At 44.0% G+C, this 27540-nt stretch overlaps 1 protein-coding gene and 1 pseudogene across 2 annotated transcripts in view; one reads left to right on the forward strand and one right to left on the reverse strand.

Moving 5' to 3' along the window:
* Positions 1-721: 721 nt before the first annotated feature.
* Positions 722-27540, reverse strand: part of LOC147894982 (Insulinase (Peptidase family M16) family protein) — a 118677-nt gene continuing 91858 nt past the window's right edge. The window contains exons 22-27 of one of the 2 annotated variants that reach the window (XM_087384155.1): positions 25233-25357; positions 24758-24809; positions 6519-6605; positions 6269-6391; positions 1480-1885; positions 722-1359 (exon numbers count right to left, since the gene is read on the reverse strand). In XM_087384155.1, the coding sequence (XP_087240281.1) occupies positions 1550-1885; positions 6269-6391; positions 6519-6605; positions 24758-24809; positions 25233-25357 (723 nt within the window). In that variant the 3' untranslated portion in view covers positions 722-1359; positions 1480-1549. Of the gene's footprint in view, positions 1369-1479; positions 1886-6268; positions 6392-6518; positions 6606-24757; positions 24810-25232; positions 25358-27540 lie in introns of both variants that reach the window. The other variant, XM_087384154.1, reaches the window with a different exon arrangement.
* LOC147894983 (uncharacterized) lies at positions 17645-23193 on the forward strand (annotated as a pseudogene).

Here is a 27540-nt window from a genome sequence, read left to right on the forward strand (position 1 = left end):
AATATGAACATTGTGTCTACATCTCTTAATCGATCTTGTACCAGCCAATTGCTGATGAGACTTCATTTTTTGTGCAGTTTGTACTGATCTCTCTTGTTGGATGGGTCCTTTTAGGCTATCATTTAAAAAAAACCCCTAAACTTTAACATTAGGCCCTAAACCCCTCATTCACATAAAAAAGGGACAACTAATAACCTAACGCCTCATTTAACTCTACTATTCCGGTCTCCATTAACCATGTAGTGTAATTGGAGGCTTTTGCATGAAAAGTACAAAAAATTTATATGTACAATACTAAACTCTCAAAGACAAAAAAATCAATTTTCAAGGGACAAAACATGCAAGCATAATCATCCTTTGATAGCAAGTAATTGATGTGGCACTGTAAACTAACTACATGTAGTGCCCCTTACTATGGACAATTACAATCGTATTTATAGCCACATACACATAAAAGGATTAGAATAGACTGCCCTGAGCAGTGTCACTTCACTTGAAAAATGGAATATCAGATAATAGCATCATGAAATGAAAAACTAGCTTTCATGAGTTAGGAAGCAATGGGCTTTACCATCTCAATTCAGTTACTAGTTGTGGTCGGAGTTTTTTGGATATGCAATGACATTGTTAAACAAAAAACATGTTTAAAAGAGGACTTCTTTAGATTATACAAAATTCACTCTCCCAAGTTGGGCCAAATGCTCAGTTGGAACCTTTTTCAAAATCACTAACATAAAAAGCCTACCCAGTTCCAACCAAACTGATATTTCCACACCTCAAGCTAAGTTTATTAAAACTCCCTCACTTATGCTTTGGACTTGATTTTGAGACAGCTTGCTCTTAGAATCCACTTTTGTACTTGCACCTATGAAATCGCAAGTACCTTGACTGCAAACCAATGTTTTTAATAGAAATTCTTTGCACTTAACAAACCTCTCTTTTCTTCAGAAATTCAATAGTCCAGGGTGAGCTCTGCTTGGTAACAGAATAGAAACTAGCAAACTGATGGGATTCCAAGAGTCAACTCACAATGGCTACACTCACTGTTGTCAGGATTTCAAAAAAGAGATAGACCAGAAAACTTGAGACTGTCACAAGACCACTCTGCCAAATCACCACGTTTCACTCTATTATTATTGCTGATAAAATATATGCTTACAAATATGAATGACTGAGTTACAGTTCCCATGGGTAGTGGGAAAGTAAATATCTTTTACAAAACTCTGACAAAGAATCACAGACTTACTTCTACCCTGGCTGCTTTTGTGCATATCAACATCATATGTCAGAGGTAAGAAAAGGCTATACAGCAGCCCCCTTTCTATGAACCTTTACCAACTTCATTCTGGCAGCACCTTTCTGCATGCCCTAAAAAACATCATACCAGCCTGAGTACACCCCTTCAAAATGTATTATAAAGATTCTGAGTTGAAATGTAGAAGTACACATGGCAAAAGAAGCAAGAACACTCATTCGCACCTTATATTGAATATGTTGTTTGGACACAACCTGCTAACTGTTTGAAGCAGAGGGAAAGGTGGTCGAGTCCTTACTTCAAAGAGCCAAACAAAGATTGTGATCGCTTGAAATTAAATATGTTATCTATACGAGCAGGTTTTGTTGATTTTTTCTTATCGATAGCCTGACCCTCTTTCAAGTCCTCTATTGCTCCATTTGAAATATTGTCAGAATTGAGACTAGCGGCAGTAACACCATCCACTGGCATTGAAGAAAGATCTTCACTGTTCAATGATTTGAATTCTTGTTCATGAGAGCCTCCATACACATGGATGCTTAGTTTAGCCCTGTTTGGTGCACCAGGCTTAATGTAGTTGTTATAAAAGTTCAGCAAATCTTGTGTGTTCAGTTTCCGGAGTGCAGCAACCTGTTCCATCCATGCACTAGTGTGAATTTGGATATCTTAAATCTTACAAAAGACTCTGGTTATAAAATACTGCAGCAACTCTTCAACCACAACCCTAGTTTCAGTGCCAATTTTCCAACTGTAACCCTAGATTTAAGTGGCATAACTATTCAACAACTGTAACTCTGACTCAAGGAATAATTGTTATGGACTTGTGGAAAGAATTCTGGCCGTCATGCTACCGTGATCTGGTCTAGAAAGTTTGAGAAATGCCTTAACAAAGAAACACATGGAGATTCCGTGCATGCCCTAAATAGCGTTCACTAAGAACAGAGGTAGGAGGGGACTTGACCTGCTGAGCAGGTCATCATGTTAGCCTGTTCAGGTGGTCACACCTACCAAACCTTTGGCTTATCATTCTTTTGGCCTGGAGTCCAAATAGGACGGTTATCTTGCCACACTGGCTTGCAGTGCAGCATCAATGATCCACTATTGCTACAAGTTCCGGTCGCTCCTACACAAGATTTGTCCACCAAAATTGAGACAAGGCAGTCAGTTTGGTTTTGCCTTCTTGCTAGAGACTGTGAATAGGGTATTCTGGTTGCCTAACAGTCAAGGTACAAGTAGGTGTGGGCAGCTTGCAAATTACACTCCAAATAAAAAACAATGTATGTACAAAAGCATGGAGAGGTGAAATGCTAACCAAAGCAGGCCCATCCATTGCCATAAGAAAGCATTGAAAGGTTAACAATCTTGGTGGCTGCAAGCTAAACATGCCCACCTTTGGAATCCTGCTCGAGGGGAAAAAATTTGCACACTAAATTGGTCAATCTCACCTAGCTCCCTATGGAATGTCAATTTCTTGTCTTCTAATGAAACACCATACATCTTGTTATTCACATATATATATTATGGTCTGATTGAAGATCAGAGATATATAAGATAAGTCCTTGTTCCCTGTGTATAGCCTGGGTGTACACAAGGTCTATCCCAAATTTTAACAAGTAGAACCTACGATATTAAATCAATTGTATCTCCTTCATTTTACATCACATGGCCATTCCAATTTAAATAAAGACACCTCACATAGTATAGAGATTAACTTGATTTATAGATAGTTTTTTGTGCCACACTCTTCATATATGAGGTGTCACCCGACTCGGTCTAAGAAGAGGCAGAGTAGCATGCATAATGACGAGGGAATGAAAGAGAAGCATACACCAGATAAAGTAAGATGCTTACAAATGATACATTTGGATTTGCATTGCTAGGAGTAGCCGGGATCTTTATGTGCCGGATGTTACATCCCACATCATGGTTCATAATTACTATAACTCATTCTCCCTAGATTAGTGAAACCCCTATGATGACCTTTGTGCTGAGCTTGCAGATTTTTGTAATAACGGGGATGTGATGGTCCTTGGAGATCAAATTGGGAACATACAGGCATCAACAACATTGTTGATTCTGATCCACTATGGATGGATGAGGGTGATGCATCAAAAATTGAGTAGGATATAATGTCAACTGACAGTGAGGCAGATGTCACGCCACATGGTCAATCTCCCATTGGGATGGTTCGCATCGCCCGTATGCTGGTTATGAATGGAATGAAACAATGGCCAGACACAAGTGAACAGGCCCACATGCTTGCAACCCATCCATGGAGATTCTAGAGGCAAATACATAGGGGAATGCAAGGATATCATGGGGGACATGGGGGATTTCTCAGCCTCATTATGTCAAGACTGTCTATCTACACAAGGCCACTGAACAAATGCCAACCAGTCGGGAACTTGGATACGTATGAGAACATTTATTTTGTCTTGAAGACATGATAAAGGGGCTGGGCTGAAAAGGCTCGCCAATGGGAAGGCCGCAGAGACACTAAGCATAAGTGTTCAATTGCTGGAATAGTGAAGTAATGTAGGGCCAAAATGGATATGTGCTTTGTTCCATCAGACCATGCTATATGGGTTCCCTCAGAAATGGCAGGAAAACTAGCTGCAGCCCATCTTTAAAGAGAGGGACAGAAACCAGCTTACAAACTAAGGACCATAATGGTTGGTTCTGCCATGGCAAAGCTCTTCAGCACCATTGTAGAACAGAAACTCAACAAATGGGCAGAGACCACGAGAAAGAGAGCATGAGGACAAGCAGGTTTTAGACCACAGCATAGCACTGCTGATCATTCTGTCACCATTCCAGTGCTTATGGAGGACAGTCATCTCAGTGACAAGAATCTATTCTGTTGTTTTGTGGATTTTAAAAAGGTTTTTGATACAGTACCATACAAAAGTTTATCGCCCGCATGGAGGATATCAAGGTGCCCACAAACTATGGAATAGCAGTAGATCGCCTTTATGAGAAGGTCAGATGTCAGCTCATGACACACAAAGGTTTAATGCAGCCTTTACTCAATGACATGGGTGTAAAACAGGGCTGCCTGCTCTCACCCAATTTATCTGGGATATGCATAGATGAGCTGGAAACAAGGGTTGTGAATTTTGCACAGGCAGAATGCATAATTGGACCTCACCTTGGACAATATTTTACAATACACTGTTTTACAATATGGATCAACTTCTAGAGGTCCACCTGGTTATATGCAAAGAGTACTACTTCATCCACCTGCCTTGGAACAAGTATACCGATATGTCACAAAGGTGAAGGAGATACACAGTGACAGACTGCCTAAGATGGCATGGGTCAAAAGATGGCCAAAAGCAAGGTCCTTACGATGGGGTAGGTCCTAGACAAATGCATATGGTTCTGACGATGGGAGTTTGAGTGGATGCTGGAATTACATCCTGAAGAAATGAAGCTGAAAATCATTGGTCACCATCTATAGGATACTTTACATAGGCAGGCTCCCAAACGGTCAAAGTTTGAGTACTATTGTGCACATATCAATCCCCAGTATTGGCAAACTTACGTAGAGAGGCGAGTGCAGCTGCACTTACACACACCAATCTTGCCTTTGTACACTCTTTGTAATCATAAAGAGGTAGAGACAGAGGATCACACACTTCCCTTCTGTCATACACATGCGTACATCACACAACTGAATGTCATCACCTGTCAGACATACTCGATAGCCCTTGACATTTGGCGCACTAGGAATTTCTTTTCACAGGTGCTCAGCTTCTTAGCCCGAGTTCTACAGCATAGGCAATTACCTCCCTAATAAGCTTCAAACTTCGTGTTGAATATCAGTTGAAAGCATCATGACGGAGCTTTGCCAAATCTTTAGCTATGTTATAGGGTTCAAAATTTGACAAAGGTTTGCAAATATACCCATATTTGGCAATCTGTTCTGTAGCATTCAATTTTGATTTGAGAAGTACTTGAGTTGTGGGCCTTAACAAATCTGTGTGCACAAGATGATAGATCAAGAGGGGCTAGTATCCTTTTCTGCTCATATTTTGCAAAAGGTAACCTGCATCTTCCCATAAATGCAACCCTCACAAAAAGAGAGATGCGGTTGTACCAGATCTAAGGCATCCACCATAATGTGCAGACGCTTGGGGTTGATGTGAACCATCCTTCTATGTCAAAGATCTGTAGTGACTTGTTCAAATCTGGAACATGCAGTTTCACTTTGCCATCAAATGGTAAAGGCTTCCGTATTTGCTACCTGAACCTACGACTCTATTAAATGGATCCTCTATGGAAAATGAGTCCATCATTGCCATCATTAAACATTGCTGTAATAGAAGTAAGTTCTTTCGAAGACCTGGCACACATTTCACAATGCTCAAATGCTTCACACGTTTTTCATGTAAGCCAACACTGGAATTGTGCCATTCCCCTTGATGTTCAGCTTGTAAGCACTTACAACTTCTACCACACCAGTCGACTGATCTAATGACTAAAACCGATCCCCCAATGAGTTAGACACTAAGCAACTCTCATAGCTACCAAGAGATGCTCAGACCTGGAAAAGTCTGAGAAGCAAGATGATCCTCATCAAAAGCTCTGAGGATTTCATAGCCATCGTAACCTACAAGTCTTCTAGCTGTTCATTAGTGGACTGTCCGTCACATTCAAGAGCATCAAATGGATGTCCCGTAAAGGAGGCACCTTGATGGATCCTTACACAAATACCAACCTCTTTGCATCAAAAAGTAACCAGCACACCCAAGGATGTCCCCAAGGAGGTCAAGTCTATTCATAGGATGAAGAGGACAATAAGAACTTTGCACTGATTGTGAATGGATAGTGCGGAAAGGGGTGTCTTCTTCATGATCTCTTATTTTGTCCATCTGACTAATCAAGGTGCTCTGCCATTGACTTAAAATTTTTCAGAGAGGCATTCCAATTTGCTTCTTCAGACTTGGCCACCCTTTTCCAAAAAGGAAATACAAATATATTTAAACAGAAACAAGGAAGAAAGAGAAATACCTCCTCTTTCTGCCTATCAAACTTAAGAGTGCCATCATCAACTTCACTCCAATAAAAACTTGTCTCCTCCCTTAAGTTCTTATGCTTTTCAAGCTTTATTTCTATCAATGCATTTACATTTCTCTGCCAGCCAGTAACAAACATAAGTACAAAACATAGAATATGCAAATCTGTGCACACAGAAATCCATATACTTTTTCAATACATTGTAATGCTGGAAACAATGCATGCTGTAAGAATAGACACTTACCTTGAACTCTTCTTCTGTCAATTGCTTCAAGGTATCTTCAAACAAGCTGACAAAGTCTTCAACCCTTGAGTCGACATCCTTTGGATCCTGGAAGTAATATAAACAAGTTTTACAACGAACATGGGGAAGGCATCATGCAAAAAAGAGATACTATCTTTCAATTTCATATCCTGGAAGGTGGCAAGAGCACAAAGAAACAACCCACTTCACATATGGAGCAAAAAAAATAAACATGTTGCTCAGATAGCAATGTTCATCATGAGATGATTTCAATCTGCCAACTAATGTATGCTTGTATGTGCATTCATGAAAAATTACAGATACTCTTCATGGAACTTGCATTGTTGGCATGCCAAGAACAATTCATATTTCTGTTGTACTGCCTTTTCTAGTCTCTGTGTACATGCAGTCAATTTCCATCAATTCTCTATTGTTCCATGAGCCTTTGGCTTGCAATATAGTTCCTTCATTTGCATTTTTAATTCTCCCAACAGCTCACTTAGTCTATAATTGGTTAGACGTCTTCTCACATGTTCCAAAAACCCGAGTGGAACATGGCTTCCCTCAGAAAGCTACTCACAGAGGAAAGACGTTATACATAAGAAAGTCTGACTCAAGGCAGGTATGACTTGTCACTGGACACCTCTGAAACAAATTGGACTTGAATGTGAGTCTAAATAAAATACATGTGAATAGAAAATCATCACGACTTCACCCTTCAACATTTTCCTGAGTCTTTTTCAGTCTATAGACAAAGTAATGAACTTAGTTGAAGACAATACATCGAAACAAAAATGCATAGAGGAGGAAACATCAAAGGTTATGATAATAAACACATATCCTGATCAATTCAAAGTACGTATAACATATGTCATGTTACATTTCCATGAGTCCCTAGCCTACTGTTAGAGAAAAGGAGTCGCTTGCTACAGCCAACCCGTACGCAGCATAATAAATGTTGTCACAAGATCTCACAATGAAAACTTCAAATGCCAACTCACTCTGTGTGCTTGTATGCATAGAGAGAGAACACTTCAGATAAAGAGAGAGTACACACAGATGTACAGCCAAACTCAAATCTGTATCATCACCTTCATAAACATTCGCTGAGGTAGGGCACTAAACTCTGTTTGCTGTTCCTATTGCTATATACCTCTCCAAGATCACCGGGCGCCTCCTACAGACTTATGTGGCTGCTCTAGTAGGGTTTCCTGATGGGCTTGCTGTTTCATTTCCTCGAGGTCCCTGTGATAGGATATAGTGACATTGTCCACATGGGGATCCTAGATAAAGCATCAGCTACTCTGTTTCGGGCTCCTGGAATGAAACATGGACAAGAAATTTGCCCACCTTATCTGCTTTTTCAAGAGCTTATTCTGCATCAAGAAATACCTGAGGTCTGGTGGTCCATCTTGAATGGATAATTTTCCAAATAGTGAGGGCATGAATTACACTCGGCATCTCTTTCTTATAAATACCCATATACTTCTCAGCATCAGTCTCCGACTCTCATAGGGCACAACATGACCATCCTGGTGAACAGAAGCTCCCACACACTCTCCGCATGCATCGCAATCCACATCAAAAGCTTTGTGTAAGTCTGGAATAACAAGGAGCAGCTCAATTGTTAACTTTTCTTTGAAGAGTGTTGAAAGATGTCCTTTAGATGTCCTTTGCTTCTCTCGCCCACTTGAAGACTGCAGATCTCTTGGTTAAATCAATGCGAGGGGGCTGCTATATCAGCAAAGTGTCTAATGAACCACCTATAATACGAGAAAAGTCCCAAGAAATTGCGTAATTCACGTACTGAACTGAGTTTTGGCCAATCCTGAATAGCTTGAATCTTGGCTGGGTCCATTCAAAACCCTCCTTGGAGATGATACGACCAAGGTAGTAGATCTCATTTAGAAAGAATTCAGTCCTTGCTGTTAATGTAGATTTTGTAATTCTGAAGTTCTTGGAACACAGTGGCGAGATGCCTCTTATGTTCTTCTTCAGAGCTGGAAAATACTAGAATAACATCAAAGAAAGTATCTGTAAAATGACTCTAGGGCCTGAAATCCAATCCATCATTCGACTGAGAGTGGCTGGTGCGTTTGTCAACCCAAAAGGCATGAGCAAGACCTTATATAAGCCGAACGCTGTTCGAAAGGCTATCTTGTGGATGTCCAAGGGATGGATCCTTATTTGACGATACCCAATCTTCCAATCAATCCTGCTGAAAATCGTGGCCCCTTTCAACCTATCCAGAACGTTGTCAATGCGAGGAATCGTGGACCTATTCTTAATGGTCATCTCATTTAGAGCTTTGTAGTCTACAAACATTTGATATGACCCATCCTTTTTGGACTAGCGAAACTAGGGAACAAAAAGGAGAAGAACTGGGTCGGATGAGTCCTTTGGACAACAAATCTTGTACTTGCGCCATAAGTTGCATTAACCCAATAGGTACAACCTCCCGTTTCTGGCATGCTCTAGTCCCTTGAGTCTCTCGACGTCAAACGATAACTTCCCTTGATTCAATTATCACGACCAGCGCCCACCGCATCTCGGCACAGTGTAACCAGCCCAGGGTCTTACTTCAACCTACTCTTATTCCATGTTGGAATGGGTAGGCTAACCCCAAGGGACAACAGCCCTCCATAAGAGTGGAGGGTTTTAGGCGAGCGGGGATGGCCAGTGGGGAGACCTGCGACTCAAAGGCTGCATACACGATTTGGGGGCTCACTTCAAGGAATGAGCTCAATGTTGTGATCTTGGGGCCGCTCTAGAGGTAGCTCCCTGGCAAGGAATCTGGAGAACAATCTTTGAAAGTATCTAGATATTGGAATTTCTGAGGATCTAATTCAGCTTCTGATATATCTTCTTTTTCTCTAACAAAACCATGTAAGCTGAAATAGAACTTTTTATTGCTTTTCCAATAGATACACTTGATACAACTCAAATGGTGTCTCCTCTCCCTTTGGCAACAATCCAATGTTCCTCTATGCTTGAAAACAAGCATTCTCTCTGGCATCACAAGATGAACCCCTTTTCTACGCAACCAAGACAGTCCCAATAATACATCGAATTGGTCCAACGGTGAAAAAAAGAAATCTTCTTGATCCACATAATCCTGCACATTGGACCCTGAGCTTGCCAATGAGTGGAGTTACTGATACCGATTCTCCCTGAAAGATCTGTCAGGCATCAAGAGATTGTCAAAGTTCTTCTGTCTTGATCCCTCGCCTAAGGCGAGATCAAGTTATTGGATCAAACAAAATTAGCACATTCTCGTCTCTTACTTTGCCCCATAAAAGGCAAAGCTCTTTGGCCTATCGGCCACTCTCCCCAGAACATCGGGAACTCCACCTGCCAAGGTATTTGGCGATTCTTTAGGCGTTTTTTGCTCCCTCAAAGCCAGAGGTTTTTCGGGAACTTGGCAGCCATATGCCGTTCTTTTCCACAATAGAAGAACTTTCCTTCCTTGGAAGATCTCAAGCGAAATTTGATTTTCCCTTTAAGGCTTTGATGAACCCCTCGGCATCTGAGGCTGAAACTTCTTTTGACTTTTTGCTTGTACCACATTCCTTCTAATGGAGTCCCCATCCTTGCCTTTTGACGCTTGTATTGTCTGCAACAAATATTATGTCATCAACTTAACCTGTGAGGCCAAATGCATCAAGTCTCGAACTTGTCTTGGGTTCAATACTAACATGGACACGGATACTAGGATGTAAGCCAACCCTATGCTTTCAAAGCTTAGTCTTTTCTACATCCTCCCGTCGATGAGGATTATCAGTTGGAACATACAGGGCCTAGGTGGCGTCCCACATCGCCGCCGTAGACAGCCGATCCGGGATCAGCTTCATCCAGGTGTTACTGGGGGTCCCATTGATATATTATTTATTCAAGAGCACAAGCTGGATTCTAGAGATTGTGCCGAGTCAGGCAAGTTGCTTTCAGGACATACTTTTTGGTCGCCTGCATTGGGCACTAGGGGTGGCACTTCTATTTCAGTTTCGCAGTCGGTTCTCCCCTTAGTTGTTGGGCACGGAGTCATTATCCCCTCTAGAGCTCAGTGGATTATTCTTTTGATTGGAGGGCGTAAGGTTGGCTTCCTCAACCTATATGCCTCCAACATTAGAGGGGAACGTGTCCTTATGTGGAAGACTTTGCTCTCCTGGGCCCCCATTGTGGATTCTTGGGTGATTGGAGGTGACTTTAACATGGTCGAGTTACCTTCAGACAAAAAAGGGGGTAGAGAAGGCGGACTTCACTCTTTGGAGAGAGCAGCTTGGGATGCCTTCCTTTTCCATTTCTGTGGCAGAGATATTTGGTGTGATGATGCCTTTCTTATTCAGCCACAGTCCCTCCTGTTCTCTTGGTCGAACAGGAGGCAACAGATGCCTATTCATGCACGCATTGACAGATTTTATGTAGATGACTGGGCACTAGACAGAGGTGGATCGGTATGCATTGCTGCGGGGGTTTCCACCTCAGACCATTTCCCTGTTGTTCTGGCTATCTCAGAGCCTCACTTGAGAGGCCGATCTGCCAGCATCAGGATTCCAGATGCCTTTTACACAGAGGAGGACCTTACAGAGGCAGCCCTACAGATATGGTTTGCTCATGTCCAGGGAGGGCAGCCACATCCTTCACATTTAGCCGCTGCCCTCTCTGGTATTAGCGACTTTTACTGCTCAGTTGCTTCTACCAGGAGACGAGATTTTCTCAGACGTGAGATTGGTGTTCGCCAGCAGTTAGCAGCTTTGCAGAGGGAAGAGCAGAAACGGCCTTCAGATGCTTGGATTCAGGAGCGCCTTGCTACAGCGAGGGCTCATCTGCAATTATTGCTTGATCAGAGAGCAGAGTATGCCTTTCATGCACGGGAGTCCTTCTGGATTCAGATGGGTGGTAGAGTCAATAAACACTTTTTCTCTACTCTTGGCCCTAGACATAGTAGAGAGAGTGTATCTCAGCTTATTGACTCACATGGGGTTTTACAGACAGAGCCAGATGACGTCTTACGCATAGCTTCAGATTTCTATGCCACCCTCCTTACTGCTGATCCTGAGACACACGATATAGAGGATGCTAGACAGGCTATTTGGCAGAGTATCCCAGTGTTGGTGAATCCGGATATGCATGTTCTACTTGACGCACCTTTCACCAACACAGAGTTCAGGACTGCACTTTCAGCCCTTCACAAGGGCAAGTGCCCAGGTTTAGATGGTCTCACCCCGTCTTTTTTCATTGCATTTTGGGATATGATTGGAGACTATATTACTTCAGCCATGCAGGCCATTTGGGACTCTGGCGAGATGCCTGAATCGCTTACAGAGGGCCTCATCCACCTTATCCCAAAAGGAGGTAGCAGAAATTTATTGTCCCAGTGGAGGCCTATCACACTTCTGGGGACTTGTTACAAGATTCTGGCCAAGGCTATCAGCCTCCGATTGCAGCCACTTCTCCCTGATCTTATCCATGACACTCAGACGGGCTTTGTGCATGGCAGAAGTATTTTTGATAACATTTTTTCTTTCTGGGAAGCTTCAGAGTGGGCCATGCAGAGTGGCCAGAATCTTGCCATTCTACTGTTGGATTTTGAAAAAGCTTATGACAGAGTAGATTGGAGTTTTTTGGAGGGCACCCTTCTACGCTTTGGATTCACTGACGTTTGGATCAGAGGTGTTTCCTCTTTGTACAGATCAGCCCATAGCCAGGTACTTATTGGTGGGGTAAGGGGTGAGAGATTTCAGATTTCGAGATCAGTCCGTCAGGGATGCCCCCTTGCTCCTTTCCTTTTTTTATTCGTGGCCGAAGCTATGAGCATCTATGTTAGATCTCAAGCTGACATCTTTGGGCTGAGACTTCCTATCAGAAGAGAAGAGGAGCTGCTTGACAGTGAGTTGGCTGATGACACAGCGATTTATTTGGATGCCTCTCCACAGACATTGACTTCTTTCAGGACAGCTTTGGATTTATTTTGCTTGGCGGCAGGGGCGCAGATAAATTGGCATAAATCCAATGGCTTTTGGATCAGTGATGAGGACACTCCAGTTTGGGGACTTGACATAGGGTTCACTTGGGTTCAGAGGGGTGTGCCTATCAGGTATTTGGGCTGCCAGGTCGGCTTGGGTATTTCTACCACGCAGCAGTTTGCTCCCGTGTTGGAGAGCATCAGAAGGAAGCTTCTCTTTTGGAGCTCAGCCAAGCTGGATCTTGCCTCTAGAGTTGTGGTGGTCAACCAGGTCCTCTTGGTCACGGCCTGGTTTATTTGTTCATGTTGGTGCCGTTCTAGGGACTGCATCATTCAGCTCAGAAGACCGATCAGGAACTTTCTCTGGAGTGGGCTTGATGGCACAGCAGATGCCTTAGCCAGAGTGGCTTGGGAGACCCTCATCCTCCCTACACAGGATGGGGGTCTCAATATTATTGATCCAGATTTACAGTGCAGAGCCTTACTTTGCAAGATAGTGGTGCGAGGACTTATGCCAGGACAGGAACCGTGGAAGGACTTTCTTATCAGCAGCATACAGAGGTGCACACCTTCCTCAGGAGGAGACTGGATGAGCAGTGTTAGATGGATCTTCACCTCAGCACACCTCAGATCACCTTCTTCCCCTCTCATGGTTGCCATTCTGAAAGCTTGGGCTAGTTTCAGAAGCTCTCTTCGGAGGATTCCTCCTTCCTCCCGGGAAGAGATTGATAGGCAGCCCATCATGTGGAACGACAGTATTTTAGATGATCGTGGCAGACCACTGGGTGCCTCACTCTACATGCAGTGGGCCAGGTGGGAGAGGGGACCTGCTTCTTCTTTAGGATCTTGGAAAGCCTTCCGTAGGCTTCCAGAGGAAACCAAGTCAAGGTTGACAGGACATCTCAGAGGGAGTGCAGGGAGGATCTTGCAGATTGAGACAGCCCTTCCAGAGGCTTGGATAGACACAGATGATATGCCTCTCACTACCTCCACTTGGGCAGGTACTTTCTCGAGAGGCGGGGTTCCACTTCAGGTCTTAGCCTTTCGAGATGCACAGGAGGATGCTTTGGTTTTCAGTGTCCAGGATGGTGGCAGATTGCTCAGATCTTCAGATGATATATTGCTTGAGTCTGCTTTTCAGCCTATCAGGGTCGTAGGCCTTTTGATGCAGGGATCAGATTCAGAGTGGTTCTTAGACCCTGACCCCCAGTTACTCTCCACCGGGTCTTGGAGACTTTGGCTCTATGGAGGAGTTCCCATCAGGTATTTACAGTGGGACCCCGGAGAGTGGGAGTGGATTGACGTGGGGCATCGAGAGAAGACCATCCCCTTCTTTCGTTACACGGTCAGTAATGCCAGGAGATTTCAGCTCAATAGTAGAGGCTGGAGACCCTCCAGAGTTCCTCATTGGGAGACTTTTGGTATTATTGCGGATCAGCAGAGGTACTTCTGGAGGAGGCTCTGGAAATCCCACAGGAATAGAAAGATCACTATCTTCTTTTGGCTTTCTATTCATGGAGGGATTGCAGTGAACCTTTGGAGGTCCAGATTCGGAGCCGACCCTACTTGCCCTCGTTGCCTTTCTGCTTCGGAGTCTATTCAGCATTGCTTATGGGATTGCAGACAGGCGAGATTGATTTGGATGGGGATAGCCAGGATCTTCAGTCACTTTGCCCATTCCCCACTCTTTATGACTTGGGGCTCGGTGGCTTGGCTTTCTCTTACAGGACCTCAGGTTTTCTATGAGGGACTTGACTCCTCCCGGGCCATTTTGGTTCGACGTCATCGGGTTGAGCTCTGCTCGTTGGATGTGGTTCCACACCGTCCTTTTACAGCTGTACATGCCTCTGTGGATACTTCTTGGGAGATTATAGCGAGCATAGCAGCCTGGCATATCTGGAGATCCAGATGCACAGAGGCTATGGAGGGTACTCAGGTTCATCCCTCGCACACATTGGCTAGTATCTGGACAGACATCTGGACAGACATCGTACACACTCTTATGGCCGTATGGACGGGTATGCAGGGGGACTCCCGTGCAGCCTCAGCTAGGAGGGCTTCTTTCTTCAGGGAATGGAAGGATTCTCCTTTCTTCTCTGAATCTACTACAGGGTTGAGATGGCACTTTCAGCCTCAGCCTTGGTTTCTTTCCACCTCACTCTGAGGGGGTTTTTTATTATCCTCATGATTTCATGATGTGTTCCGCTTTGAGCTTGCTCTCGCGGGTTTTTGTTCTTACTTGATAGAAGTCTTTTTCATGAAAAAAAAAAAAAGCTTAGTCTTTTCTAAGACATCTTTGAAGGGATTGATCTAAAGATAAGCCGTCCAAAACTTCTGATTATAAGTCTCAACAGTATCTGAAGCTGTCATACACACGCTTTCCCAAGCTGTGTGGACATCATCAAAGAAATTGCTCATAGAACTGTTTTTTGAAATCTTTCCACTTCTTTGGTACTTCATTTGCAACCAAAAGTGCTCACCACCATGCGTTGGTGCTGTTTGTAAGATGTAGACTTACAATCTTTAACTTTGACTTGTCCCGGTAGCGTCCTGTTTGGAATCTATATAGAATTGGTAGATGAATTGCTAACATTTTTCACTTGCTCCATACTTTCCATCAAAATCGGTGAGCTTGATGGATATACCACCTTCTTTGAAGTCCTGGCTTCTAGATCTAAATCTCCTTCTTTTTCGTCCATGATGCGAATGTTCTCTAGAGGAAGAAGAAGATGATGATAAAGATGAAGATGAAGAAGAAGAGATGTTGGACAAGGGTGGGCTGGAACTTGGGGATCTTCCCCATGCTTCTTACTCCATCTTCTATCGAACATTGCGCTCCTTCCTCTTCTCTTGATGCATAGTACTTTTGGGATGGTGAAGGGCTTTGAGGACACCTTCACAAAGAAGGGCGTTGTCTTGGGGATTCTATTGTGGCAAGAGGAGTAGGAGGATAACTTGCTCCATAATGTCCTCCATTAAGTGCTGAAATTGAGGTATCTGCTTCAACGACTTGTACTCCTCAATTCTTGCCTTGACAAATTCTCATCTAGATCTTCATCAGGTCCTATGGGATGCCTTTGACTGGCTTGTCTAATGTCTGAACTGCCTCGCTCCGTAACCATGATGTGCGAGATGAAGAATTTGAACCCGAAATATTTCAAAACTTGGCTAAACCTGTCATGAGGACCTGAAAAGTGATGTAAAGTATCTTCGTAACTCAACCTATGCTTAACCTGGGGTTAGCGATGGTCAAGTGTTGTAATGGTTTGGCCGTGAGGGACTGGCTAGAGAAAGTGCACACTTCCTACAAGTTCCTAAGGGCAAAGTCTAAGTGCACCACTAGGTCCTAGGGGCAAGGCAAAGGCTTTAAAAGAGGTGTCTAAAAGTTGGGCCCAAGGACAACCAACGTTGTCCTTGGTATGGGGGTTAGGACTTTAATGAAGGGGCAAATGGCAAGGAGGAGGTGCCATTTGTCATGCATGTGTATGCATGCCCTTCCCCCACCTTCCATCTCTCTCCCCTCACTCTCCCAGAGGTGTTGGACGTTTTCAATTATTCTTGTGCAGTTTTTGAGCTGTTTGAGGTGTTTCAAGCCTGTTTTCAGCCGTTTTAAGTCTGTTTTAACTGTTCCAAGGCTAGTACGCACTTCTAAGAAGTGCTAGAAGTCATTTTTGAACTTTTTGAAAATTTTCGTACGGACGTCCGTAGGGCTGTACGGCTGTCCTCCAGCAAGTGCCTAGGGTTGTCTTTTGCTATGCTGGACCTTTGTGCACATGTTTTTGGCTGCGTGGTGGCTTCTGGAGCTGTTCTGGACGGGGCATATCTGTGGACCATCTTTCCTCTACAGCTCTTTCTTATTCATTCTCTGCTCTCTACCTTCATTTCTCTCTTCTCCTGATTGCTAGAAGACACCTGCACCCTGCGGGGAGCCTAGACAGAGGATAGGTGCGAGGAAGGAGCTCGCCCCTCTACCACAGACAGCACGAGTTGGTTTCAGGTTCTGTTTTTCCTTGTTCTTTCTTGCTTTGTAGCTTTTTGCAATGCATGCGTGTTGTGTGCAGTCCTTTCAGGACTCCTACAAGTTCTAGCAAGCACCCAAAGCAAGGGTGACCCTGTGGGAGGCCTAAGGACAGTGTGGATGCATGTAATAGCCTTGAGGCTGCCTTGAGCTCAGTTTGCCAGTGGTTTGGATGCCTGAATGCCTCTAAGTTGTGTCAGATCAGAAGTGAATGCCTGAGAATGCCTTGCCAATGGGAATTCTAGTGGTGCACTTGGATTAGATGCCTTGAAGACAGGTAGAGGATTTACAGAGAGGAACAGTGCAGGGTTGAACCCTTGTTGTAAAGCATTTCCATTCAGAAGCATTAAATAGATACCGTAAGGGGCGCCAAGGCATTTGGGACCAGTGGGTGCACTGTGTACTATTTTCATTGAGCAGGGGCATTCTAGCCTCACCTTTGTTGTTGTTGAAGCTTGTTTCTAAGTTGTGCTAAGTGATTGAAGTGACTGAAGCTTGCATTGTGGCCATTTATGAAGTTTATGATTGAGTAGAAGAAGATCACTGCCCTTTTGTTTATCGAAGGCCGATTTCAGTGGTTCCATTGCCGGGATCGTCACCATCTTCCTACAGAGGTGAGCCCTGGTAGTGTTGGGTGAAGGACACCTTCAGTGCAATTGTTGCTATAGCCATCAATCTCAGCAAGCATGTCACACCGTGAGAGGTCATTGACCATTTCAGAGCAGGAGGAGCAGGACGAAGACAAAGCATCAGAGAGCTTTGATGAGCGGGGGTGATGACCAATAGGGCAGTGGGGCACATCCAATCTCTCCTGAGCATGCCACGGAGGACTCACAGGATGAGGTAGATGAGGCAGAGGAGCTTGATCCCAATGCACTTTTTCAGCTACGAATGCAAAGTGTAGCGGGAGCCCTATCGCAGTTGCAACATGCTGTCACGGAGATTATGCAAGTTCCTCCCCCTATGGTTGCTTCCCCTAGAAGCAAAAAGTCATCTCAAAAGAAACATAAGAAGCATAAGAAGACTCCTAGGCATGTTTCTTTCGGTGGACAGCCGCCAGAGATGCCCTCGATCACCCCTGTAGCGAGTAATGCCAAAAACTTTCATTCAGTCAATCAGGGACAGCAAGCCCTTCCTCAGCCCACGATGCATCCAGGATATTTCGAAGGGGGATCAGTTTTTCAGGCAATGGTGACACCATCCAAAGAGGCACCCGGAATGCCAGGTAGCTTTATGGGCAGCATGCAGCCGGGAATGCAGAATTTCCAGCAACCTATGATGGGTGGAATGCCCCCTGCAAATGCCAATATGATGTACTCAAACATTGGGATGCAGTCTGGAATGCAGACAGGAATGCCTGGGACAATGGGCAATACTTGGAATATGCCACAGATGCAGGGAGTGGGACCTGGAATGCCAAACCCCACCATGGGTACGGTTGGAATGGCTCAGAATGCGGGGGCAGTGATGCCCCCACCGTTTTTACAGCCCCCCGTTTATGACAATCTCACCCCTAAAGGCAAATTGAAAGATTACAAGGAGGGAGGGGCAACTGTCAAGTTTGAGACTTTCAATGGGATGCAGGACAGATTGAAGGCTTTGACATTCGTGCAACAGTTTGATGCTGCCTACTCAGGTGGACACTTCACAGAATCCTCCAAAGTCCGAAAGGCAGCCACCTGTTTGAAGGGCAATGCGCTCCAATGGTGGACCAACCTCCTCTTGCAAGGCAGAGCACCTACCACTTGGGTCGAAGTCAAGTAGGTCTTCTTAGCAGCATGGCTCACTACCACTTTTGAGGTGGATATCATGACCACCTGGTACAGGTTGGATGCTGCAAATTGCAGAAATTTGGAGGACTACAATAAGAAGTTTTGGGAAGCCCTACTGCCAGTGAATTCTTATAGACATGTACCGCTGTCCAAGCAAATTGAAAGATATTGCTGCGGGTTGCCAAAGGAGATTCGGGACTTCTGCACGAAGACAAGGGTTTCCAATATGTCTCAGTTGGTTGAGAATGCCACTACAGCTTATGCACTAATGCAAGGGAAAGTTTCTGGGTTCAAAAGAAGCTCACAGGAGACATCAAGGTCAAAGGGCAGCAAGACAAAATCCCCTAAGAAGTTCAAAAAGTTTTCGCAGCCCATGAAGGCAAAGTTTGTTGGAGGACAGAGTTGAGTACTGACCCGCATGTCTGATGAGGAAATGCAAATTCTTTATGATGCCAACAAGTGTGATATTTGCAAGGAGGAAGGCCACAGGGCTTTTGAATGCCCACATAAGAAGCGGAAGTTCCCTCCTTCTGAGCAGGGTGAGCACAAGGAGGAAAAGAGGACTGATCAGAAGAATAAAAAGCCCAAGCCCATTGTTGGTCTTTTGCCAGACTTGATTGGGGCTGTTCAGAATACAGATGCTACAGAGTTATGCCGGGCATGGGGCAAGATAAGAGACCAGACAGCTCTGATGTTTTTCGATCCGGGAGCCAAAGCCAATTTCATCTCTCCAGAGCTGGCTGGAACGTTAGGAATAAGGGCAGAACAGATGGGTCCTTTGTGTGATGCAGATATGGCTTGTCCGGGACTCAGCCAGTCAGTTACTCCGGTGATAGGCAAGCTGCGGATGCATATTCAGAGCTACATGGACACAGAAGAGTTCTATATTATGCCATTGAATGGTTGTGATGTGTTACTGGGGATACCTTGGCACTTTCGTGTTGGGGCTGTTTTGGATACAAAGAATAAAACAATCACAATCACTCACCGTGGCAAGACCCACGTTCTGGATGCTAAATTGAAGGGAGAATCCATCCCTGTTGTATCTGCTTCTGCCATTGGCAACGTCATGAAAAAGCATCTTTCAGCGTACTTAGTGTTTGCAACTGAAAAGAAGTCAGCAGAAGAAGAGTCTCATTTTTCTAAGCTGGAAAAACAGCGGACAGATTTTCTTTTTCAGTTTAGGGACTGTTTTTCTGACTCACTTCCACAGGAGTTGCCCCCTAAAAGGCCAGAAGACCACACTATAGATATAATCCCTGGTAGCAGTCCTCCTAACCGACCTCCTTACAGGGTCAGTGCAGCCCAACAAAAGGAAATTATGAACCAGGTCAAGGACCTGTTGGAGAAGGGGCTGATTCAGCCCAGCTCTTCACCTTACTGCTCACCCGTGCTCTTGGTCCAGAAGAAGGATGGATCCTGGCGGATGTGCATTGACTATAGAGCCCTCAGTAAGATTACCATTAAGAACAGATTCCCTATACCTTGGATAGATGATATTTTGGATAGGCTACAGGGGTCTGGAATGTTCAGCCGCATTGATCTAAAGAGTGGTTATCACCAGATCAGAATTCAGCCAGAGGATGTTCACAAAACAGCATTTCGTACCACATTTGGTCTATACGAGTTTCTTGTCATGCCATTTGGGTTAACCAATGCACCTGCCACCTTCAACAGAATGATGGACATGATTTTTTGAGAGCACCGAGCCTTTGTTGGCACTTTCTTCGATGACATCATCGTGTTCTCTCAGGATGAGGCTGAACATAGGAAGCACCTGGCAATTGTTCTCGAGGAGCTACGGAAGCATAAGCTACTTGTCAAGAAAAGTGAATTCTTCATGCATGAGATCCATTTTCTCAGGCACATTGTTTCCAAGGATGGAGTTAAAATGGACCCTGCCAAGGTAGAGGCCATCAGGAATTGGCCACACCTGAAGAACATCCATGAAGTACGCAGCTTTTTGGGCTTGTGCTCGTACTACGGAGATTCATTCACTATTTTGCAAAGATTGCATCTCCTTTACATGCCTTACAGAAGAAAGGGACCACTTTCAGATGGGGTCCCATAGAAATTGCAGCTTTTGACCTACTGAAGGAGCGACTCTGCTCAAATCCTGTGATTATTTTGCCAAATCTTCGCAAACCCTTTGCTGTCCAAGCAGATGCATGTGGGAATAGCGTAGGAGGGGTACTTATGCAGGATGGAAGAGTCGTGGCATACGAGAGTAGAGTGCTCCAGGATGCTGAAATGAATTTTGGCATCTATGAGAAAGAGATGTTGGCTGTCATCCATGCTCTTTCGACCTGGAAGCATTATCTTTTGGGTGCTGATTTTTATGTTCAAACCGATCATCAATCACTGCAGTACTTTCTCACTCAAAGAAAGTTGTCTGTGAAGCATATGAGGTGGGCAAATTTTCTTTCTATGTTTCATTTTCAGATTGTGCATGTGCCTAGGAAGAAGAATGTTGTTGCAGATGCACTCTCACGCAAGCTCACTCCAGATGCAGTGTCTGTTAAGCCACAAGTTTCAGCAGTGACCATTGCATATCATGATGAGCTTGATGCCATGAAGGATCAATATGCCAATGATGCTGATTTTTCACGGATTTATGAGCAGTTGGTTGATGGACAGAAGCATGAGCACTATACTCTCAAAGACGGATTTCTGATGATGCATGGTAGATTGTGTGTCACGAAACAGTCGAGGCCCAAAGTGTTGACAGAGAGTCATGCTCCACCCTATGCAGGACACAGAGGCATTGATGCAGAAAACGCAGCAGCACCCAATCGCCCTCTTTCAAGAGTAACTCACGGCGATGCTTATCGGCTGCCCGTTTGTGCTTCTCTTGGCTTTTCTGGAGGGCTGTTTTGACCTTCTGGTAAGCAACATACAAACTTTCCACAAATGTGTCCGCTTCAAAAATCTTCTCTTCCTCAGGCAAGACGAAAGTGTAAACAAAGCTGAAATGCGGTATTATGGTCCTTTTCAGGTTTTTGAACGCATTAATGATGTAGCTTACAGGCTGAAGCTACCTACCACTTGGACCATACACAATGCCTTTCATGTGAGTTTATTGAAGCCTTTCTAGGGTGATGTGCCTGCTGACTTGCTGCATGAGGATCAGCCCGAGGTGGAAGAGTTGAATGAAATCTTGGTTCCGGAACAGATTTTGGCACATATGAAAAGAAAAGTAAAAGGTAGAGTTTCCCGTCGCTACTTGGTGAAGTTCAGGACTTATCTTGCACTGGATGCGAGGTGGATGGAGGAGGGTGACCTGGCAGACTCACCTCAAATTTTGCAGCTCTACCTCGACGCGTTTCAGTTTGCGCCAACTACAGTACAGGTTCCTATAGGTTCAGCAGAGCAAAGATCTGGAGCATTGCTTGGTGCTCAAGAGGAGGGTAGCACCTCCCCTTCCTTGATTCAGACTGCTCATATATCTGGAGATCGCTTGGTGGCACCGATTGTCTCACCCGAGATGCTGCTTGCTGACAGTATTTCTGCCGTGAGGTCTCCATGATGGGTGTTCGCGACACTCGACATAGAGGATGCATCGATGTATGGATGGACTCTCGAGCTCTCCTAGCCCATATTATCATTGCAAGTTGTATCTTACAGATGATGTATATTCTGGTATGGACTATTTCTGCCTATTTGTACTTTTTCAGCAGCAACCTAGGTAGTTTGCTATTTGAAGAGGAGGGTATGTCACGAGGACGTGAAAAGTGATGTAAAGTATCTTTGTAACTCAACCTACGCTTAACCCGAGGTTAACCATGGTTAAGTGTTGTAATGGTTTGGCCGTGAGGGACTGGCTAGAGGAAGTGCACACTTCCTAGAAGTTCCTAAGGGCAAAGTCTAGGTGCACCACTAGGTCCTAGGGGTATGTCCTAGGGGCAAGGCAAAGGCTTTAAAAGAGGGGTCTAAAAGTTGGGCGCAAGGACAACCAACGTTGTCCTTGGTATGGGGGTTAGGACTTTAATGAAGGGGCAAATGGCAAGGAGGTGCCATTTGTCATGCATGTGTATGCATGCCCTTCCCCCACCTTCCATCTCTCTCCCCTCACTCTCCTAGAGGTGTTGGACGTTTTCAATTGTTCTTGTGCAGTTTTTGAGCTGTATGAGCTGTTTCAAGCCTGTTGTCAGCCGTTTTCAGCCGTTTTAAGTCCGTTTTGACTGTTCCAAGGCCATTTGTGAAGTTTATGATTGAGTAGAAGAAGATCACTGCCCTTTTGTTTATCGAAGGCCGGTTTCAGACCTGAATAATAGCGAATTGTAAAACTCCACTCCTCTGAAGGAGGTAAATGCATACAGGTGAAGACAGGAGCCGGCCTGATGCGTGACGAAGTAAGGGTGGGAGTGGCTTTTGGTTGCGTGATGCAACTAATACTCCGGAATTCAAGCCCAAAAATCACTAAATATCAGTAGATCTACCCAAAGCTCGCTGCAATTCAAGGACTGATTGAAGATTCAATCGCTTGTGCTATGGGCATAGAATTCAAGACGAATTGACAGGGCTGAATTTCCACACTGATAAGAGAATTCATGCACTGGATCTTGACGTTGAGAATTTGCTTTCAAGCTGGAATGGGGCTGTCTTCAGGGATCATTGATGTCTCTCCCTCATTTGACGAGGCTATGGATCGCTGCCACCAACAAAAGTGGCAAACCTTTGCTCTGCTACCACTGAAACCTAAACCGGACTTCAAACCCAGCTTTTATATACAAATCGCAGCCTTCTTATCAATTCGCACTTTGGAAAACGCACCCACAAGCAGATGGAAATCAATTCGCCGCACTAGGAATCAATTTGCAGCTTCCTGGAACGAATCACCTTGCTGGAATACTTCGTCTAGTGGCTGGAAATCATGAACAGCAGAGAAAAACTTCACGATTCGACTGGTATATGATTCATTGAAGAGAGATTGGGAGGGAGAGAGGAAGAGAGAAAACACAGCACCAGGGCCCAGAAATAAGGGCTGGACTCCCCCAGAATAACTTTGTACAACTGACTCACATAGGGAGCATGAGGCTGAGTATAATTCTCATACAACTGGGAACCTAGAGGCCCTTATTTTATAGACTCAGGCTGAAAGCATGTGCTTTCTAAAAGCTGGGCCTAATTTTCTTGCCTAAAATAGGTGTTTTTCTCTAGAAAGTCGAGCATTCTCCAAAATCTTGGCTTTTCCCAAAAGCAGGAGCTTTCATCCATCGGGTGAGGCACCTTTAATGCTTTTAGCTCAAGTGTGCCGTTGTGCCTATGAGTATTTTGGATTCAGATGGGAGGAAGAGTCAACAAACACTACTTCTCTACTCTTGGCTTGGGATATGGTAGCACTCTTTGAGACACATTAGGTGGACATGAGGAGGAAGGTATAATTGCCATTTCACCCATGGATACACCAATATGAGTAGATCCATCAACTAATCAATATGCGCCGTGCTCTTTGACACGATCACCCAACTCAGGTCTAGACCATGAGACCCACTACGGTTCATGGCCCCAAACAATTGGAGATCACAGACTTCTTAACAGGAGAAGAAGTGGTTGGGGATGTCAAGACTGAGACCTTGACTTTTAGACCTGCCAAGTCAATAGGAGACTAGACACAGGTCCCATGAGCACTCGCCCCATTGCACGTATCATCATTGTGGCATCTCAACCTCAAGCTGCCTCACGTCGCCAACAAGTACACCCTATGAAGAGGAACCCCAGCGGCAAATCTCGGACATGCTCCAAAGACACCAGGAATCGTGATGAGACCCAAAATCAGGTCCATGTGGAGCTCAGACTACTCATGACTGACACAGGGCAGGACATGACATGGCAGGAACTACTCATGACATATGGAGTTTCTTTCCAGAACACATTTTGCTCATATATTCAGTTTTTACTAGTTTCTTAGAGGTGTGATAGACACCTCTAATTCCCCACATGGGGTGTGTACTCTCATGCCTCATAGGCTTTTTTGGCCTTCTACAGACATTAACAAAGCTTTCTTCCTTTCTTTATCACTATACCTTCATTTCCGTTACTCTATCTGTTCTTTCTCCATCTAACTTCCCTCATTCCTTACAAAGTAAGACAAACATCGACCCTATCTACGACGACTCAACATTGCAGAAACTCATTACTGTTGATGTTTCAGTTTATTTGGCCTACCCTTTCTGTGCCTCTCTCTCTATGTGCTTGTTCTAGTACATTCAATTTGCAGACCAGTGGGAGCTTTGAATTGTGGGTCGACCTGTTTCCTGGCCCCTTTATTCACTAGCTGTCTACAAATTGAATTGCTGATAATGACCATAATTAAATGTAGCCTGCTTTTGGCTCACAAGATCTTCCATATCAACAGCCAATAATGTGTAGTCACCAAGCAGTGCAGTATGCACTATCTTGAGATCACCTAGGCATTATAATGAACCAACACAAATGAAGTTTCTGATAGCAATTCTCTTTCTGGTGCCAGAGTTACAAAATTTACCTTGACTGCCGATTGAATGATGAACTGAGCTCCTCTCACACCAGAATCATCCCTGCCATTGTGAAGACCAAGCTTTATCAACGTGGACATAATATGACTTCAAGTAGATAATGATAGAGACTATATGGATGTTGAATTCAATCCCTTTTATCCTTTAAATTGAGCAAGATGTTATCTACGCTTTATGATGACATGTTGGTATTTTTCCTTATCTTGTAATGTGACCCCAGAAACACTATCTAATGGTTCTGTTATGCATTCTTGTAGATTTGGAGAGAGATTCCAAAGCTCAGCTCATCCTCCTCTGTTGTATTTTCTATTTTCCCATTATACTATTTGTTTAATTGTTAAAATATTATATCAGGAAGCAACTCGATTTTGAAGATACAAACATATAGAGTGATTCCCAGAGCCAAAAGCTGCATCTGACTATGACAAAACCATGTGATGGAAGATCAGCAGAAACCAGACCAACCTATTTGCTAAGGCTACAATATATCCAAGTTGTTGCACAGACCGAAGTTGATGGAATACTTCTTGTTTTGCACTAAGAATGAACAGCTCCAACAGCACATTCAAAACTGTGTCATCCTGACCAACCTGCACAGGGTGCCACGATGAAGTTATTGTATGAAAACAGAGTTGAGCGAATTTTCAGAATAGCCTTGTCAAATTGTGTGCATTTAACAAGCACAATAAGCAAGTTATAAGGACAGTTAGAAAGATTGCCTACATAAATCTGGGAACATGCTTAAATTCAGGGCATAAAAGCAGACGTGAAAAGCTCCTTTATGAAAAATGTGCAATGTATGCCCTCATGATGCAAAGATAAACAAACATGTTCACAACATGCCCATCGAGGATTAATCAATTGGCTATGCATACTTAAAAACAATGAGTTTGATTCCACCCACATTGGTTTCAAGTCAACACCATTGGCATGCAGTCACTCTTCTATTTCCTCAAAACTTTCCTAGCATATTGATTGAGACATAAAAATGTCTTCTTTGTCTTGCCAACAGTCAACTCCCACACAACATTAAAGCCAGCCCGAATGCATGTTCCAAATTTTTCTCTGCTCCAACTTTTTAAGCATTGTTGCTAGAGAGAGTAATATTGCCCACAGCTCCCTGAAAGTATAAGAATAGTTATGATTTTTGACTCATGAGAACCACTCATGTGAACCTCAAGGAGTCCTCAATAAGTGTGACAAAGTAGAGAGCCTCCTTATAAATTGAGTGTTCATGGGCCTCCAGCACTAATAGACAACAATTGAGACTTTTGTTTGGCTCTTATGGAGACACCCTTAAATGTTTTGCGGTATAGTTTCCCAGAATACATCCCACGCAGTGGGTATGCAGGCTGCTCAACCCTACAAATGTATCCCACCACAGCATGTTTGTGAATATATACCAAGCTATGATAGTTGATACACTTTAACTTAGCATTCACACAGTATACTCATTGATGTGACAAACTGAAATTGCTCAAGACAAAGATCATGACTTAAGCTTGTATACCCTCCCTTGCAGTTGACATGTAGCAAGCATGGCATAGTCGTTGGAAGGGTCCTTAAGTTTTGCATTTGCCATTGTGAAACTCAATGTCCATATGGCCAAAGCACGGAGACAGAGGGTTTACTACTGCTTTGTGAATTTCTACAAGGCTTTGACACACTGCCGAGGGCCCACCGTCTCATTAGATGCCTGTAAGATTTGGGATATGGTCAAGAGATTATCTAGGCAATCATGGCACTTTATGAAAGAGTCTAAGGCAAGGTTCGGATGGCTACAGGATGGACGGAGGAGATCAAAAGGAATATCTGGGTGTTGCCATTATCACCAACTCTCTTTGGCCTCTACCTTGATGAGCTTGAGACCTTCATTGAGACACTAGGAGGGGCAGGCTCATCTCTTGCACCAGCACCTTGATTTAGATTCTCCTCTATGCATACGATGTGGTCTTACTCCCCCCTTCAGCTAAGGGCCTCTAACAACGCTTGGATGCACTTCACACCTTTTGTGAGACACATGATCTGAAGGTCAATCTTGGTAATACCAAGGTTATGATCGTCAACGCATTATGGCAATCATGCATAGAGAGTAGTTCACCTTCGATGGGTTACCAGTAGAGACCGTTACATCTTACACATACTTGGGAGTGCTCTTCTCAAGCCTGATCTTCACGATAAGACCAACGATGCAAGCCTGACTAAGCGGGGAGTATGCCATGCTTGCCAAGCTTGAGCATCAGTGCTTGAGCATCAGGCAGCGCCATCTATTGTATCACTTCTATAGTAATCAAATTTTTGATTCTCCATACTATCTGCTTTTCTCTCTTGCGTACAAGATCCTGTTACCAACCGGTATGTATGGCAATCCATGTTAGAGCCTTAATCTTGGGCTCAGGTGGAGGTGCTCCACGTTCTTATACTGGCACAGATGATCCGCAATAAGCTGTCAGCCCTACATTAGATCATCTTGGCTGAATTCGAGGGCACCCACTCTAGCTTGATGAAGCATTCCAGGTGATCACATACCTCCACCTGTGTGTGCACGCGCGTGCGTGTGTGTGTGTGTGTGTGTGTGTGTGTGTGTGTGTGTGTGGAAAAAATTAAGAGAAATAAAGAAAAAATTGGGGTAACTAAGAAAAAAGATGAAAATTTAAGGAAAATGACAAAAATTAAGCAAAACATGAATAAATTAAGGAAATTTTTAAAAAGTTAAGGAAAATAAGAAAAATTCAAATTACAAAAAAGGAAAATAAAGGGAAATTAAAGGAAA

Source organism: Dipteris shenzhenensis, chromosome 13 (assembly GCF_047967505.1).
Source record: "Dipteris shenzhenensis isolate YYH24624 ecotype China chromosome 13, Dip_SZ_1.0, whole genome shotgun sequence".
Classification (NCBI taxonomy): Eukaryota; Viridiplantae; Streptophyta; class Polypodiopsida; order Gleicheniales; family Dipteridaceae; genus Dipteris; species Dipteris shenzhenensis.